The sequence below is a fragment of the Herpailurus yagouaroundi genome, unplaced genomic scaffold (assembly GCF_014898765.1).
Source record: "Herpailurus yagouaroundi ecotype Mexico unplaced genomic scaffold, PumYag 100, whole genome shotgun sequence".
NCBI lineage: Eukaryota > Metazoa > Chordata > Mammalia > Carnivora > Felidae > Herpailurus > Herpailurus yagouaroundi.
Window position 1 is genome coordinate 40,923,453 of NW_024412391.1, and position 14,332 is coordinate 40,937,784.

At 52.0% G+C, this 14,332-nt stretch overlaps 1 protein-coding gene across 3 annotated transcripts in view; it reads left to right on the forward strand.

Annotated features, from left to right (window-relative positions):
* CRHR2 (corticotropin releasing hormone receptor 2) overlaps window positions 1–3,264 on the forward strand; it is a 52,628-nt gene extending 49,364 nt beyond the window's left edge. For all 3 annotated transcript variants that reach the window (XM_040472330.1, XM_040472332.1, XM_040472331.1), the window contains 3 exons: window positions 167–302; window positions 709–750; window positions 2,177–3,264. In XM_040472330.1, the coding sequence (XP_040328264.1) occupies window positions 167–302; window positions 709–750; window positions 2,177–2,317 (319 nt within the window). In that variant the 3' untranslated portion in view covers window positions 2,318–3,264. The remainder of the gene's footprint in view (window positions 1–166; window positions 303–708; window positions 751–2,176) is intronic.
* The last annotated feature ends 11,068 nt before the right edge of the window (window positions 3,265–14,332 follow it).

Here is a 14,332-nt window from a genome sequence, read left to right on the forward strand (position 1 = left end):
CTTAGCCCCCCGAGGGGAGCCTGCCTCCGGCCGGGCCCTCTTAGTCCTCCTGGTCCTCAGCCGGGGAGCTTGCTGAGGGGTCCCAGAAGAAACGGCACCTGAGTGGGGCCCTGCCTGCAGTGTGGTCTCAGACCAGTCCTGTCACCCTCTCACCCCCGCCCCCCAGGAAGGCAGTGAAGGCCACCCTGGTTCTCCTGCCCCTCCTGGGCATCACCTACATGCTCTTCTTCGTCAACCCTGGGGAGGACGACCTGTCGCAGATCGTGTTCGTCTACTTCAACTCCTTCCTGCAGTCATTCCAGGTGGGGCGTGTGACCTGATGGGGACTCCTTCCTGCCCTAGAACGCTCGGGCACCAGTGTCCTCACAGAGACTTCCCCCGGGACTGGTGTATATATGTGCACACTGCAATACGAATGCATGCACACACTAATCCCGAGCCCCGGCCCCTGGCACCCCCACCCCAGGGTGGGCTCCCCTCTTGACTGGGTCTCAGTCACCCTAGCCTGCACCTACCGAAGGTCCGGCACCTGTTCTGAGGATTCGTGGCAGCCTGTCGCTTGCAGTGGACCCCAGTACACCCGCGCCGTGAGGGGTGGGCTCCCCGCAGCTCTTAGCCTCTGGGGTCCTCGGGGGCAGAGTGTTCCGGGCCAGCCCTGCCGCACGGCTCGCCAAGCAAGTCACTGACGCCTCCCTCCTTCCTTTCCAGGGTTTCTTTGTGTCTGTCTTCTACTGCTTCTTCAATGGAGAGGTAGGAGACCAGGCTCCGGGTTAGTCCTCAGTTCCCACTCTGGTGGAGTGGCCCAGCCTTTTGGAAGTGCCTGGGTCCCTGGCTCTGCCGAGCTCTACCACCCGACTTCGGGAAACGGGAATCCTGCCTGAGGGTCTCAAACCAGTTTAGAAGGCCAGCCGTGCCGGCCAGAAACAACACGCCAGCGCTTCACAAATGCACTCGGAGAGCCGGACGAGCAATGAGCAGAGGAGCCCGGGCTGCAGGGGTCCCATAGGAGAGGGAAGCAGAACACAGGCGTGACAGGGGAAAGCATTCCGGGAGCGAGTCAGGTGTGAGCCGCGCAGCCAGGCCTTTATGGACCCAGGGAGCAAGAAAGACACCAGCACATTCCCCCACGACAGGGAGGACCATACACCCTCGGGCCAGCTCCAGGGAGCGAGGCACCGGGGGCGGCCTGGTTGGTTAGCTCGCAAAGCCCAGAATCTTAGTGTGACCAGCTTGGGAGAGACGCTCACATAGGCCGGTGGTGGCTGAGGACACATGGTGGGTTAAGGGGCAAAGAGTAGACACAGTCCCCAGGTGCTGAGAGCTTCCAAACAGGAGGAGGGCCAGTGCCATCCTGAGGCACGTCACCTGCCGACACAGGGGATGACGGTGGGGTGTCTCTGCTCGCTTAGGTCTCTGTTGATGAATGCAGACCGCAGACGGCGAAGTCCAGCAGTGGAGACTGGCCGGGGCTGGAGGACAGGGAGAGAAGGAGCTGTGAAAGCAAACAAACAGTGAATGTCTCTGGGGCATTTCTTCTGTCCAGCCGTGTGCTAAGCTAGCATATGGGGAACACGATCCATTGTGCAGAAAAATTCTTACCATGCAAATGAGAATAATACGGCATCAGCGACAGTCAGGTTTTGAAACGAATAGAACCGTTGGCTCTCCATCTCAGCAGCACATGCTGTGGCCAGTGAGGCAGGGTCTGTCAGCAGGTGGAGGAGGTTGGAGGAAGGACTTTCAGGAGGGAGAGCGGTGCTGAGTATGCACGAGGAGCTCACAGTTCGGCAGATGCCCCAGGAGAGCGAGAGGCAGATCTGAGAAGCTGCTGTGGTCCCACCATAGCGATGAGGTGGCAGAGGGATGGGGCAGGGAAGGCAGGGTGTCCCAAGGAAGAGTGGGGACTGGGAGCTTCTCCAGGAGAGGGATGAGGCCAGAGGGCCCTGGTCAGTGCAGAGGAGGGAAGAGGCGCCAAGGCTGAGATTCCAAGGCCAACAGGGGTTTCAGGGGGAGGACCTGCCTTTGGAACCAGCCAGTGCCTGGGTGTGAGGGTGGCGGTCAGAAGGGCGCCCCACCTCCCGTGAAGGGCCCTGCGAGGGGCAGGGGGCAGGGGAGAAGACTCTGGGTCCCAGGACTGGCCCCCGCAGGCCCAGCTGAGCCTCTGCCTCTCCTGCAGGTGCGCTCGGCCGTGAGAAAGAGGTGGCACCGCTGGCAGGACCACCACTCCCTCCGAGTGCCCGTGGCCCGGGCCACGTCCATCCCCACGTCGCCCACACGGATCAGCTTCCACAGCATCAAGCAGACGGCCGCCGTGTGACCCCTCCGCCACCCCGCTCGCCCATCACTCCACCTTAGGGACAGCTTCCCCATCCTTGTCTGGCGCCTGTCTCTGGGTTCACCTTGCTGCGCGGGCCCTGGTGGGGGCGGAAGGGAGGGAAGAGACCAGCCCGGCCAGCCCGGCCAGCCGGAGAGAGGCTGTGCGGCAGGCGGCGTGAGAGGCTCTCAGGAGCCAGGGCCGGCTGGGCCGGAAGTGTCAGTGCAGAGGGAGCAGAGGGGAGTCACAGGGACCAGCCCCCCCCCCCCAGAGGAGCAGTTTACAAGTCTTCAGGCATTTGCCCATACCAGCCTCTCACTGTATCCTCACCGTAGCCCCATTCACAGATGAGGAAACTGAGGCCCTGAGCCAGAAGGGGCCTACCCAAGTCCTACAGCTAGTTCTCAGCAGAGCCGGGGGTCCCCACTGCCCCCTTCAATGCGGTTGGCTCTCCTTGCCTTCTGCCTCCGTGCTCAGTGCTGCCCCCTGCGGTTGAGGGTGGTGGTCACAGCAATAGGAAGTAAAGGATTAATTTGGCTTCATCCCAGGGGCTCTCACCTACCCCTCACCCGAGACCAGGTCATCTCTCTGCCCCTCCCCAACCATGCTCCTGTCCCTGGGGTCCTAGGAAGGATGCTGCTTCCTGTCTTGGGAGACCTCTTCTCCACAGGCTCGGGACCTTGGGGAGGGACTTGTGGGGAGGAAGACACAGTTAGGGCAGCCATACAGTTAGGCCAACCAGAAGGTGTAGTGCAGGACAAGGGAGGAGGAGGCTGCCCCCGACTCCCCTGCCGGGGCAAGGAGTAGGACTGGAATATCAGAAACCAAAGTGGGTCTTTGATGATTAGAACCAATCTCCCAACCCCCACCTCAGACTGGGCTTCATTTCAGCCTCCCCTTCAGAAACCACGTCTCTGCTCTCTGCGAAATAAACCATGCCTCTGTGGAAACAGCCTCCCCTCAGGTCAAGTCAACCAGGCATGCGAAGGGGTGCTGTGGCCAAGGATGGGGGGCTGGATCCATTCTCGTTTGCAGAGCCCATGGCCCTGACCTAGGGCTGGTTCTCCATCTCTGACCTGCATGTCTGCAGGTCTGTCCATTATCATTCCCCGGGACAGTGTCTGCCCCTCCTCCCCAACCAAGGGCAGTTTAATTCAGCACAGAGGACGGGTGCAATTCACACAGCAGGCCGCAGCCCGTCCCAAAGGCCAGGCCCCAACGGTCTCCGTGAACAACCATGAGGGAGTTTCCAGGAGACGGTGGGAGTGGAAGGGACTGAGGAGCCATCAGGCCAGGATTCAAAAAGGCTTTTGCTCTAGGAATACTCCCAAAACATTTTTTTTTGTAATCCGGTATCCCATCTTGCATGTTTTTAAGTTGACATCTAATATTTCCTACATACGTTTTTAAATGTGCAAGAGAGAGTGATATCTGGCATTCGGCAAATATTCACATTTTAACACAAACCTGCCACAACACTTTAAAATACATCGTTCAGAATCCCAAGACAACAGTGATTTAATAACCACCCTCATCTGTTTAAAAAAACATGCTACCCAGCTAACTCTCCCTCAACAGCAAAAAATTTTACATTGTTCCTTTTCACTTTGAACTTGTATCTTCATTCCATTTCCCCTATGGAATTTTCTAGTAATGCAGTATTTTTACGGTTGAAAGTATTCCTTTGCTCACCTTATCATACTTCTCTGCCACAAAATATATTTATAAATTGAAATAGAAATATTTAATTTTCTGCGACCGAAATCTGTAAGTTTTTTGAAAACGTCTTCCAGATTGAGTTGTTACCACTATTTTTCATATAAGCTATCGTATGCAATTGAATCACACAACACAGACACTAAACGTTTTTGTAAGTCGATGTTAAACCTCAAAAGGGAAATGTATTGGAAACACATCTTAATGGAATGGACAGGCATTTCATCGTTCATGAATCCATGGGTGAATATTTGTTGCCAGAACGAATCAGGACTCAGCATCGTTTCTTTTCTTTTTTCTTTTCTTCATTTTTATATCCCCACACGCTGAGAAGCCTTTGCACGTAAATAAGTAGAGGTCACGCACTTCTCTGAACTCCCCAGATGGATGCCAAAAACTGCATCGCGATCTATCATCAAAAATTATGTGTCAGCCACTTGATTAAGTCCTCTTTAAATCTGGCTAAAAAAAAACAAAATGAAAACCATCAGCCTTCCCCAAGGGCTTGGCTACGCAGGGGCACCTGGGAGCTGCTTGGCCCTTGGGCTGAGCCAGGAGAGGTTAACTGCTGGCCAACGCACCTGAGTGCTATGCAGCAAAGTGGGGCCACGAAGTGCCTGGTTGGGGTATGAGCCTGTAGACGGCAATGATGCCGGCAGGCATGGCAGGTGTGGAGCATCTGTGGGGTGGGAGGTGGAAGGTGAGCTGACATTTTCCTGCTGGGAGGGTCTGTGGGGGAGGTGCTACCCGCGGGCTGAAGCCTCCAGACCCCTGGTTTCCCGTGGAGGAGGCTAACTAGCAGTAGGAAAGAAAATGGACAGAGTGGAATGAAGGCTCACAGAAACTGACCACCAACATGTGGAGGTCCGTAGCCAGAGACACACAGAGGTGCACAGACGTGGAGGCAAACACTCCTGGGGCCACACGGGGAGGCCCAGAGGGACCCGGAGAGACCCCTGGAGACACGCACGGGTGCACCCAGACACTAGATACACACGCGCCCATCCGTCGGTCACTCCCCATTTCCTGGACACCTCCCTGTGCCACGTATCGAAATAACACCACTAATAACGCGAGGTTCCTGCTTCAAGAAACTCAGAATCTAGTTGGGAAGAAACAGCTCCCAAACGGTACAAGGTAAAAAGCAGAAGAAAGGATCTGTGCTCTGTGTCCCCGCCTGGCTGGATCCCTGGTGTCCACGTCCACGTGTTGTGGTGAGGGGAGAAGAGGGTCGGGTCCGAGGACCGAAAACAAGTCAGATTCTGCGGCCGGCCCTTTCCTCAGCTTCCTGTTTTTTCCATCTCTCTGAGCCCACACCCATGGTGGCCCCAAGCCAGACAAGGTTTGGGGGACACAAGAACCTCGGATGCCCTCCCCTACTCCTTTCCCTTCTCCCACTGTCCGGGGAACCCGGGACTGCCACGGCAGGCAGTGAGGCAGCTGGGTGGGAAGGGGGCTGACGCGGGGTATGTCTGGGGCTGCAAGGCCCAAGGGAGTCCTTTCCTAGCGTGACGCTTCAGCCGGGGTCAGGGAGAAGTCTGTGGAAAAGAGGCTGGCCCGGGGCCCACAGCTCTGAGAACGCGCCTGGGTGGCTCAAGGGAACCGACTGGGCTGCTCTTTGACAAGAGACTTTGGGAACCTCTATTTCCAGACGGGGTGGAATCTGGGAATCTGCACATTAACAAGCCCCCCAGGCGTTTCTGTTGCTGTCTGGCGTGGGAGCCGTGGAACAAGGAAACGTCTCGTCTCCTTTTTCCAACACGCACACGTGTACCACTTTGGAAAGGTGAGTGACCTCGCCTGCCTTTCTGGAAGCCTCTAGGGGAAGGCAGTTGTAGCAGGAGGGAAAGAAGCAGGTACGGAACACGTAAATTTTCCCATAAATATGCTTAGTATGATTTCCAGGCTTTACCCCTGAGATGCCACTAAACCTCTTGAGGGAGCCACCCCACCTAGAGAAGTCAGTTAGCAGGGGGAATGGGCGGAGAGCGCCCTGAGATCACTGCCCCGTGTTGACTGAGTTTCCCCAGATTTTGTCGGCAGGGATTTCTTTGCTCAGAGCTCGAGGCCCTCCCACAGAGCTGGAGCATGCTTCCCCCACCACAGAACCACCACGGTGCACTCCATCTGGCAAATCCCGTCCATCCTACAGGACTCAGCCAGAAGAGCCTCCCTTCCAGGAAGCCGTCCTACCAGTGTCAGTCAGACAAGGCCCCTGTAGGAGCTCCCAGGGCAATCCTTGCCAGGCTCCGCCACCAGGCTGGGAACTGCTCAAGGCATGTGCCATTACTTACGCCCACAGCAAGAACTCTGCACACAGGAGGAGCTCTAGAAATATTCATTGAATAAACTGGCCTTTCGTATTTGCTAGTAACTCACAGGCCAGCGTTCAGTGCCAGCAGGACAGACCAAAGACACAAAGAATCCCAGAGATCTATGAGCTTTGAAAGGGGGAGAAAATCCATTCTCCGGCTCATATCTCCCCTCACCACCAGAACCGGGGGGGCCAGGCCCAGCCTGCGGGCATCCCCCTCTCCGCATGCAGGCAGGAAATTGGAAGAGCACCCCCACATCCTTCCAAGACTCGCCTGCAGGTGTCCATCCATCAGTCTCAGGCTGAGGGGCCCCCAGGCCTTGATGGGCCCTGACTTCCTACAGGGTAGAGTTGGGCCGACCAGACCTGTGCCCCACCCGCCTAGGGCTGTGCCTGCTGTCCTGTGCTGGAGGAGTCGAAGCAGCTCTCCCAAGCACACGTCCTGGTTTAGAGGATTAACTGTACGATCGCTCTGCTGAAACCCCACATTGGTCTGAGTACGCAGCATGGGCCACACATGCTGCCTGGAGAAATGAAGAAAGAAAGCCAGGGCCACAGAAAGTCCGGAATGTTAGCTACTGCACTTTGAAAAAAAAAAAACCCGCGCAAAGGGCCCTTCCAAGGCAAAGCCCCGTATCTGGTCTTGCGGGGCACGTGAGTGAGCAGGAAGGGGCAGGGGGAGCTGATCCTAGCTCCGGAAGAAAACGGACTCTGCTTCTGCTGTGAAAACAAGATAGTAGTTAATTGTGCTTCGTAATCAGATCTGCAGGGCACCGAGCAAGGCCTCCTCTGGCTCGCTGAGGCCCAACCGTGTGCAATAAACAGGCCAGCATCACGCATCCCCACGGAGGCCCCTCTGCCCAAGAAGACAGGGAAATCCTAAGACTTGTCTTTTCTTCCTGCTTCTCCCCAGTTCTGGTCTCCACGTCCCCTGGAGAAGACTGGTGGTGGACCTATTGAGGAGCCCTGCAGATGCCTCCTTTCCTTATTCTTCCTGCTTGGCCTGAATATCTTACCCTTTCGGGGCTTTCCAAAGAATGCACTATGGAGTCTGTGCCTCTCGTTCCTCTCTGTTCCTCCCCCGGCCCTGTGGCTCCAAATCTATCTCAGTCCTCAGTTTGAAACAGATTCTTGGCTGCCCCCACCCCCTTAACGTTGCACACCTAAATGCTAAGGTCTTTATAATGCGGGAGTGTGGAGCGCCTGGGTGGCTCAGTCGGTTGGGCATCCGACTTTGGCTCAGGTCATGATCTCGCGGTCCGTGAGTTCGAGCCCCGCGTCGGGCTCTGTGCTGACAGCTCAGAGCCTGGAGCCTGTTTCGGATTCTGGGTCTCCCTCTCTCTCTGACGCTCCCCTGCTCATGCTCTGTCTCTCTCTGTCTCAAAAATAAATAAATGTTAAAAAAAAAATTAAAATTAAAAAAAATAATAATGCAGGAGTGTGGAGTGTGAAGGTCAAGAAAGAATTCTTGAAACATTTCCCAGTGAAAAAAGGTGCTTTCATTATAGCACCAGGACAGGACCTACGGGGCCACACTGCACTTGTGATTACAAGGAGTGACTGATTCTACTCTTTTTAGTTAGCGGGGGTGATGGATAAGTGAGTCTCTAAGGAATTCGTGTATGTTGAAGGTGAGGTCTACAGGACCTTGAAGGTCTGGCTATTGTCAAGATAAGGTTACCCTTAATTAACTGGTAAATCTAGACATTAGTCATCAGACCCTTTAAGAATGTCATGTTCTGTGTGTCTCAGATGTACAACAGTGGGCCACAAGTTGTAAGATGATTTATTCTTAGTCACATTTTTCCCGCCTTTGTTTTTCTCAACATTTACAACTGAAGGAATGAGGGGGCGTTCATGCTGTCTCTCTCTGTCCCAAAAATAAAAAAAAAATAAAAATAAAAAAAAAATAAATAAATAAAAACGTTGAAGGAATGAGGGGGAAAAGGCCCTTCCTTGGAATTGTGATGGATTCTTTTCCCTACCTAGAAAAAATAGGGGCACCTGGGTGGCTCAGTCAGTTAAGCGTCGGACTTTTGGTTTCACCTCAGGTCATGAACTAGTGGTTTGTGAGTTCGAGGCCCGCGTCGGGATCTGTGCTGACAGTGTGGGGCCCACTTGGGATTCTCTCTCTCCCTCTCTCTGCCCTTTCCCCACTCGCTCTGTCTCTCTCTCTCTCAAAATACATAAACTTGAAAAAATTAAAAAGAAAAATATAAACGTATAAAATGTACAAATACTGTGCATTAAATAGTGCACAAAATTTCTACAGAAATCCTCAAAGGAACCACAGACCCATGTTTAAATGCCCGCGACCTCAAGATAAAATAAAAACGCTCTCATGTAGCTAATTGAAGAGTTTGCTACATCGGTGGTGCTCAAACCTGCCTGTGTGTTAGAAGCACGGGGCGTTCTGCGTCACACAGGTTTCTGAGCCCACTCCAGACCTCCTGGAACATGACCCCAGGAGGTGTGAATTCACACTTTTAACAGGCTCCAGGAGTGCTTCTCACACAGAAAGGCCCTGGGAGCCACCAGCCCACAAGGCCCTTCTCCCTCCCCCATTCCTTCCCTGGCACACAAGACCCTTGGCTCCCTGTGTCTCCCACCGTGACCACCTCACCCCTGCGAAGCATGGCTCTGCCTTCCCTGCCCCACCCCCTGTACGAAGGTTGAGTCTCCAGTAGGTCATGACGGGCACGAGGGCAGGGCCTTGTCTGCCCCAGCCCTGAATTGCCAGGATCCAGGAAATGTCAGCGTTCCAAGAGAGACTTCATTTGAACAAAGGGTTCCAAAAGCACACATCTGAAAACCACTGAATTTACACAATCCTAGTCCCTTGGACTCTCAACTCGTGGTGTCCAGGATAGGAAGTAGTTTTTTTCTTTTTTTTTTTAATTTTTTTTTTCAACGTTTATTTATTTTTGGGACAGAGAGAGACAGAACATGAGTGGGGGAGGGGCAGAGAGAGAGGGAGACACAGAATTGGAAACAGGCTCCAGGCTCTGAGCCATCAGCCCAGAGCCCGACGCGGGGCTCGAACTCACGGACTGCGAGATCGTGACCTGGCTGAAGTTGGACGCTTAACCGACTGCGCCACCCAGGCGCCCCAGGAAGTAGTTTTCTAAGTGAGATTGCTGGAGGCAACTTCTACCAAAGCTCAGTGGAATCAAACTAGACGGTGCACAAATTAGTACAAGTAGCAGGTCCGGATGTATCAGTGCACTGAATTTGGAGGGAGAAAGGAAAGAAGTGAACACCACCTGCCTCTCTGCGTGGCAGACTGGACTACATGTTTTTCCAGGTACTTTCTCACTTAATCTTTTAAAATCCTGCAATATTGAAAAACTCATCTTACAAAGAAAAAAAAAAAAGTGCTAGTACTACTCCTACCTGCACCAGTTCCTTTCAGAGAGTCTAACCCCGGCCTGGAACTCTTGTCCCTAAAAGATCTTGAAGTCTTACAGTTTTTCTACCTGGAACCTCTTCTCAGAGTCTACAAGTTGTACAAGAATTTTTTAATCTGCTTTCATTTTAGTTATAACCTTAAAAAGCTAGTGATACACTTACAAATTTAGTAATCATCTTAAAAGTAATCATCTTAAAAGAATATTTTACCTTAAAACGCCCTTTTCACGGTGTCAGTTGAAAGACAGGTTAATAACACAAAACACTGGGGGCCCCTGGGTGGCTCAGTCCGTTAAACATCCAACTCTGGGATCTCAGCCCAGGTCTTGATCTCCGGGTCGTGAGTTCAAGCCCCACATTGGGTTCCGTGCTGAGCATAAACCCTACTTAAAACAAAACAAAACAAAACATTAGCTAAAGTTCCTCAAACCAGGGATTCCCTAATGTATTCCATGGGGGGGTTGAGATTTTGTTTTCGCTACAAAAATCACTATAACACACTAACTTTGTGACCCTGCCTTGGTACTAACTACTCCGTGACTGCAGGGCTCTTACAAAGTTATGTATGTACGTTAGGGGGTAGACATTCTGAAGTTAGCCAGTTTTGACATCAAAATACTGAATGTGGGGGCGCCTGGGTGGCTCAGTTGGTTAAGCGGCCGACTTCGGCTCAGGTCATGATCTCGCGGTCCGTGAGTTCGAGCCCCGCGTCGGGCTCTGTGCTGACAGCTCAGAGCCTGAAGCCTGTTTCAGATTCTGTGTCTCCCTCTCTCTGACCCTCCCCCGTTCATGCTTTGTCTCTCTCTGTCTCAAAAATAAATAAACGTTAAAAAAATTTAAAAAAGAAAAAAAAAGAAAAAAAAATACTGAATGTGGGAGCTGCCCTGAAGAATATTCATTCATCAACCATTCAAATATTTTTTGAGCAGCCACCCAATGCTAGGCTCTCCTCTGGGCATAACGGGCATACAGCCATGAAGAAAACAGACCCAGATCCCAGACCTCACAGAACTTACTTTCTGACCAGGAGAGGGAAAATTAAACAAGATAAGAAAGTAAAATGTGCTATAAAGTGTTAATCACTACGGAGGAAAAAGACAGGGAAGGGGATATAAAGTGTGCTTGGGTCTGAACGTGAAGGGAGGAGGGTTTGGCTGGAGGTTGAGACTGTCAGTGAAATGGCTAGGGAGGCCTCGCTGGGGTGACTACCGAATAGTCTTGAGGGTTGGGAGGTACTCATGAGCATCTGGGTCCTGAAGGGAAGCATTGTAGACAGGCGGAAAAGTGAATGCCAAGGTCCTGCTCCTGGGTGTGTTGGGGCAACAGGAAAGAGGTGTGTGTGTGTGTGTGTGTGTGTGTGTGTGATGGGAAGGAAGATGGGGGAGATCATGCAGGTGTTATTCTTGAGAAGAAAACCCACTGAATTTGAACTTTTAGGATGAATGGGGTCACTTCAGCCGCTGTGTAGAAAATACACTGCAAGGGGCGCCTGGGTGGCTCAGTCGGTTAAGTGTCCAACTCTTGATTTTGGCTCAGGTCATGATCTCATGGCTTTGTGTGTGCGAGCCCTGTGCACTGACCTCACAGAGCCTGCTTGGAATTCTCCCTCTCTCTCTGCCCCTCCCCCAAGTCACACTCTGTTTCTCTCAAAATAATTAAAATTAAAAAAAAAGAAAATAGATTGTGAGGTAGAGTGCAGATGAGAGTCTTGCATTAAACCAGTGGGGAGATGGTGGTGGTCAGATTCAGAATACCAGTAAGGATGGAGTTGATGGCCTGGAAGAGGCATGTAAGAGAAAGCAGTCAGGACTGGCATTGAGGAGCAGTTACTAACCGAGAGGTCAGGTTCACAAGCCTACTTAGGAATTCTTTTCAGAAAATGGAAAGTCTGGTCTCGATTTTATATATTTTTATTTAGTTTTTAAAGAGAGAGAGAGCATGAGAGGGAGAGGTGCAGAGAGAGAGAGAGGGAGACAGAGAATCCCAAGCAATCTCTGTGCTATCAGCCCAGAGCCCGATGCAGGACTCAAACTCACGAACTGTGAGATCGTGACCTAAGCTGAACTCAAGAGTCAGACGCTTAACTGACTGAACCACCCAGAAGCCCCAGGTCTCGATCTTTAAAAGAATGCTAATAAGGATTTTTTTTTTTTAAAGCTTGTCAGTGTTTTTTTCCTTTCCCACAATCTCGCTGTGTTTCATCTATCAATTAACTTGCACTCAGATGTAGAACAGTGGGTTTTGATGACCAAAAAAAGGCTTTAATTAGCCTGAGTTATTTTAGGTAGCATAACTGCTTTTGCGTTCATTGTTGGTGATTGAGTTTTAAGACATAACAAATGCAGATACCGTCTGGAAAAATTCGACTGTTATGCCCAGAATTCGTGATCCCCAGAGACTACCAGGGAGCCGAGTCCGATGCAAAAAGCAAAGAGCTTTTATTCGAGCTAGCTCGAGCTCAATCGCCTACCTGCACCAAAGCAGCGGTGAGATACCGAAGAGAGAGAGCGAGTTTCAAAGGCACAAAGGTTTTATAGGGATCATGGCCTTAGCCGATTGGCTGGGGAAGGGTCGTGGCCTCAGCCGATTGGCTGCCAAAGTGTGGTCCCAGATCAGCAATTATCAGCGTCACCTGGAACTTGTTAAAAATGCAAACGTTGGGCTTGGTGGTCACAGACCCACTGAATCAGAAACTCTGGGGGTGGGGCTCAGCAATCCGTGTTTGAACAAGTCTTCCAGGAGATTCTAATGCACCTGAAGTTTAAGAACCACTGTGTCTGAGGTTAACATATTTGGCCTCTGTATACAGAACGTTTCTCACTGGTCACCTATTAACCATTGGCTGTCAGCCTTGCTGTGCTATATAAATACCTAGCACCAAACACCATCCCCAGAGACTCTGATTCAATTGGTTTGGGGAGGGGTCAGTTATTAAAATGCTCCCAGGTCATTCTAAGCCTGGACAGGGTTCAGGGCTCCTGCCTCTGGCCCCTACCTGAGAGAAGCCCTCCCTCTTCTACTCACACTTTCCACGCCTCTCACACTCCCCTTCCTCCCACCTCAGACTTCGGAAGTATGCATCAATCAGTAGCCTGCTTTCTTAGAAAACATAAGTTACTCAAGGGGAGGATGCGTGGTCTGAGGTTTGAGCGGGAACTTCTTTCTGCGCCCATGTCGGGGACATAGTCACTAGTCAGCCGGCCTAGGTCTGCTCTTTCACTACATGGGCCACTTCTGCACCAAGTCCAGAATATTACAAGAGGAAGCAGACACCTTTGGCTCCCAAAGTCGGAAGGGCTCTCTCTTCCCAGCCTCATGCTCATGAAGCTTCGGTTAGGTTCAGGCTCAGGCTGTGGCTTGGAACAGAGGCATAGAGGGTCATCACAGCTAGATTCTGGAAGGGTCGGGACTAGAATGCACTGTGTCCAGTACAGCCCCACCGCCCCCGCATCCTGCAAGCCTGTGGCTCCATGGGATCACTCAGGGAAACTGAAAACCCACAGCACGCTTGCCCCCTACCCGGCCCTGCTTGTCTAATTGTCTCATTGGGTGCAAGGTCCTTATAAATTCACCTTCTCAAAAGAAAGCCCTTTCAGAGGAGCAATGGGTCCAGCGTTCACATGGTAAGAGAGTTCACAGTGATAGATGGTCGGGTAAATACCAAAAGGAAGCACAATCCCCTCTGAGGGGTTCCAAAGCGCTCATCTTGACTACATTGTCCCTGCTCCGAACACACCCATTACAGAGTCTGGGCTCCCTCAGGGTAGATGGACATTTGCCAATTTAAACAGACCCCTTTCTCTGTGAAATCCAAATGCACATGACCAGGACGGATGCGTCTCAAGCCAGTCCTGGCTGTCATTCTGTGATCTCCTCTCTAGCCAGCTTGGAGGGGCCTTAGATTTAAAACTCAAGCCAGAAATGGCTCTCATTGGCCTTCTTCACCAAACACGAGAGCCAGCCACCCCACTGGGCCCAACACAGGTTCATCTCTGCCTAAAGCTCTGCTGGCGGAGGGCTGCTTCCTTTTTTTTAAACGAGGACATGAAGTATCTGTAATGGTGAAGGCTTGTCAGCTTTAGATTATCCAAACCGCCCAAGGTAACACTACCTATGTGCAGGGTGAGGGCCCGATTCCCACGTGGGTGTGAGAATTCGGGCCCAGGACAGGAACTTTCCCCTCAACCAGCTCTGATGGCAAACTTCAAGGAGTGAGGGGGAGGGCGAGACACACATTCGGCTGTCTCACGAGCAGGCTAAGTAAAAACTGACTCATTCTGCTCAACCGGCTTTCAGAAAAGGAAATAACCCTCGAGGACAGCAGCAAAAGGACCAAGTGACTCAAGCGACAACTGACCTCTCTGCTCTCCAAACAAGGGCCCTACTTCATGGTTCCTTTTATAATACTTCCCTCAGCACCCATCACAGCACTGTGCGTCACACAGCTGTGCACAGGTTTGTGCCCTTGCTAACTGCCTGGGCCACTGACTCAGTTCTGACATGAGCCCTGACCCAAGCAAAACAATCTTAAACAGTTTCCCAAATGGTACCTAAATGGTTTGGGTAAATCCAGGTATCGA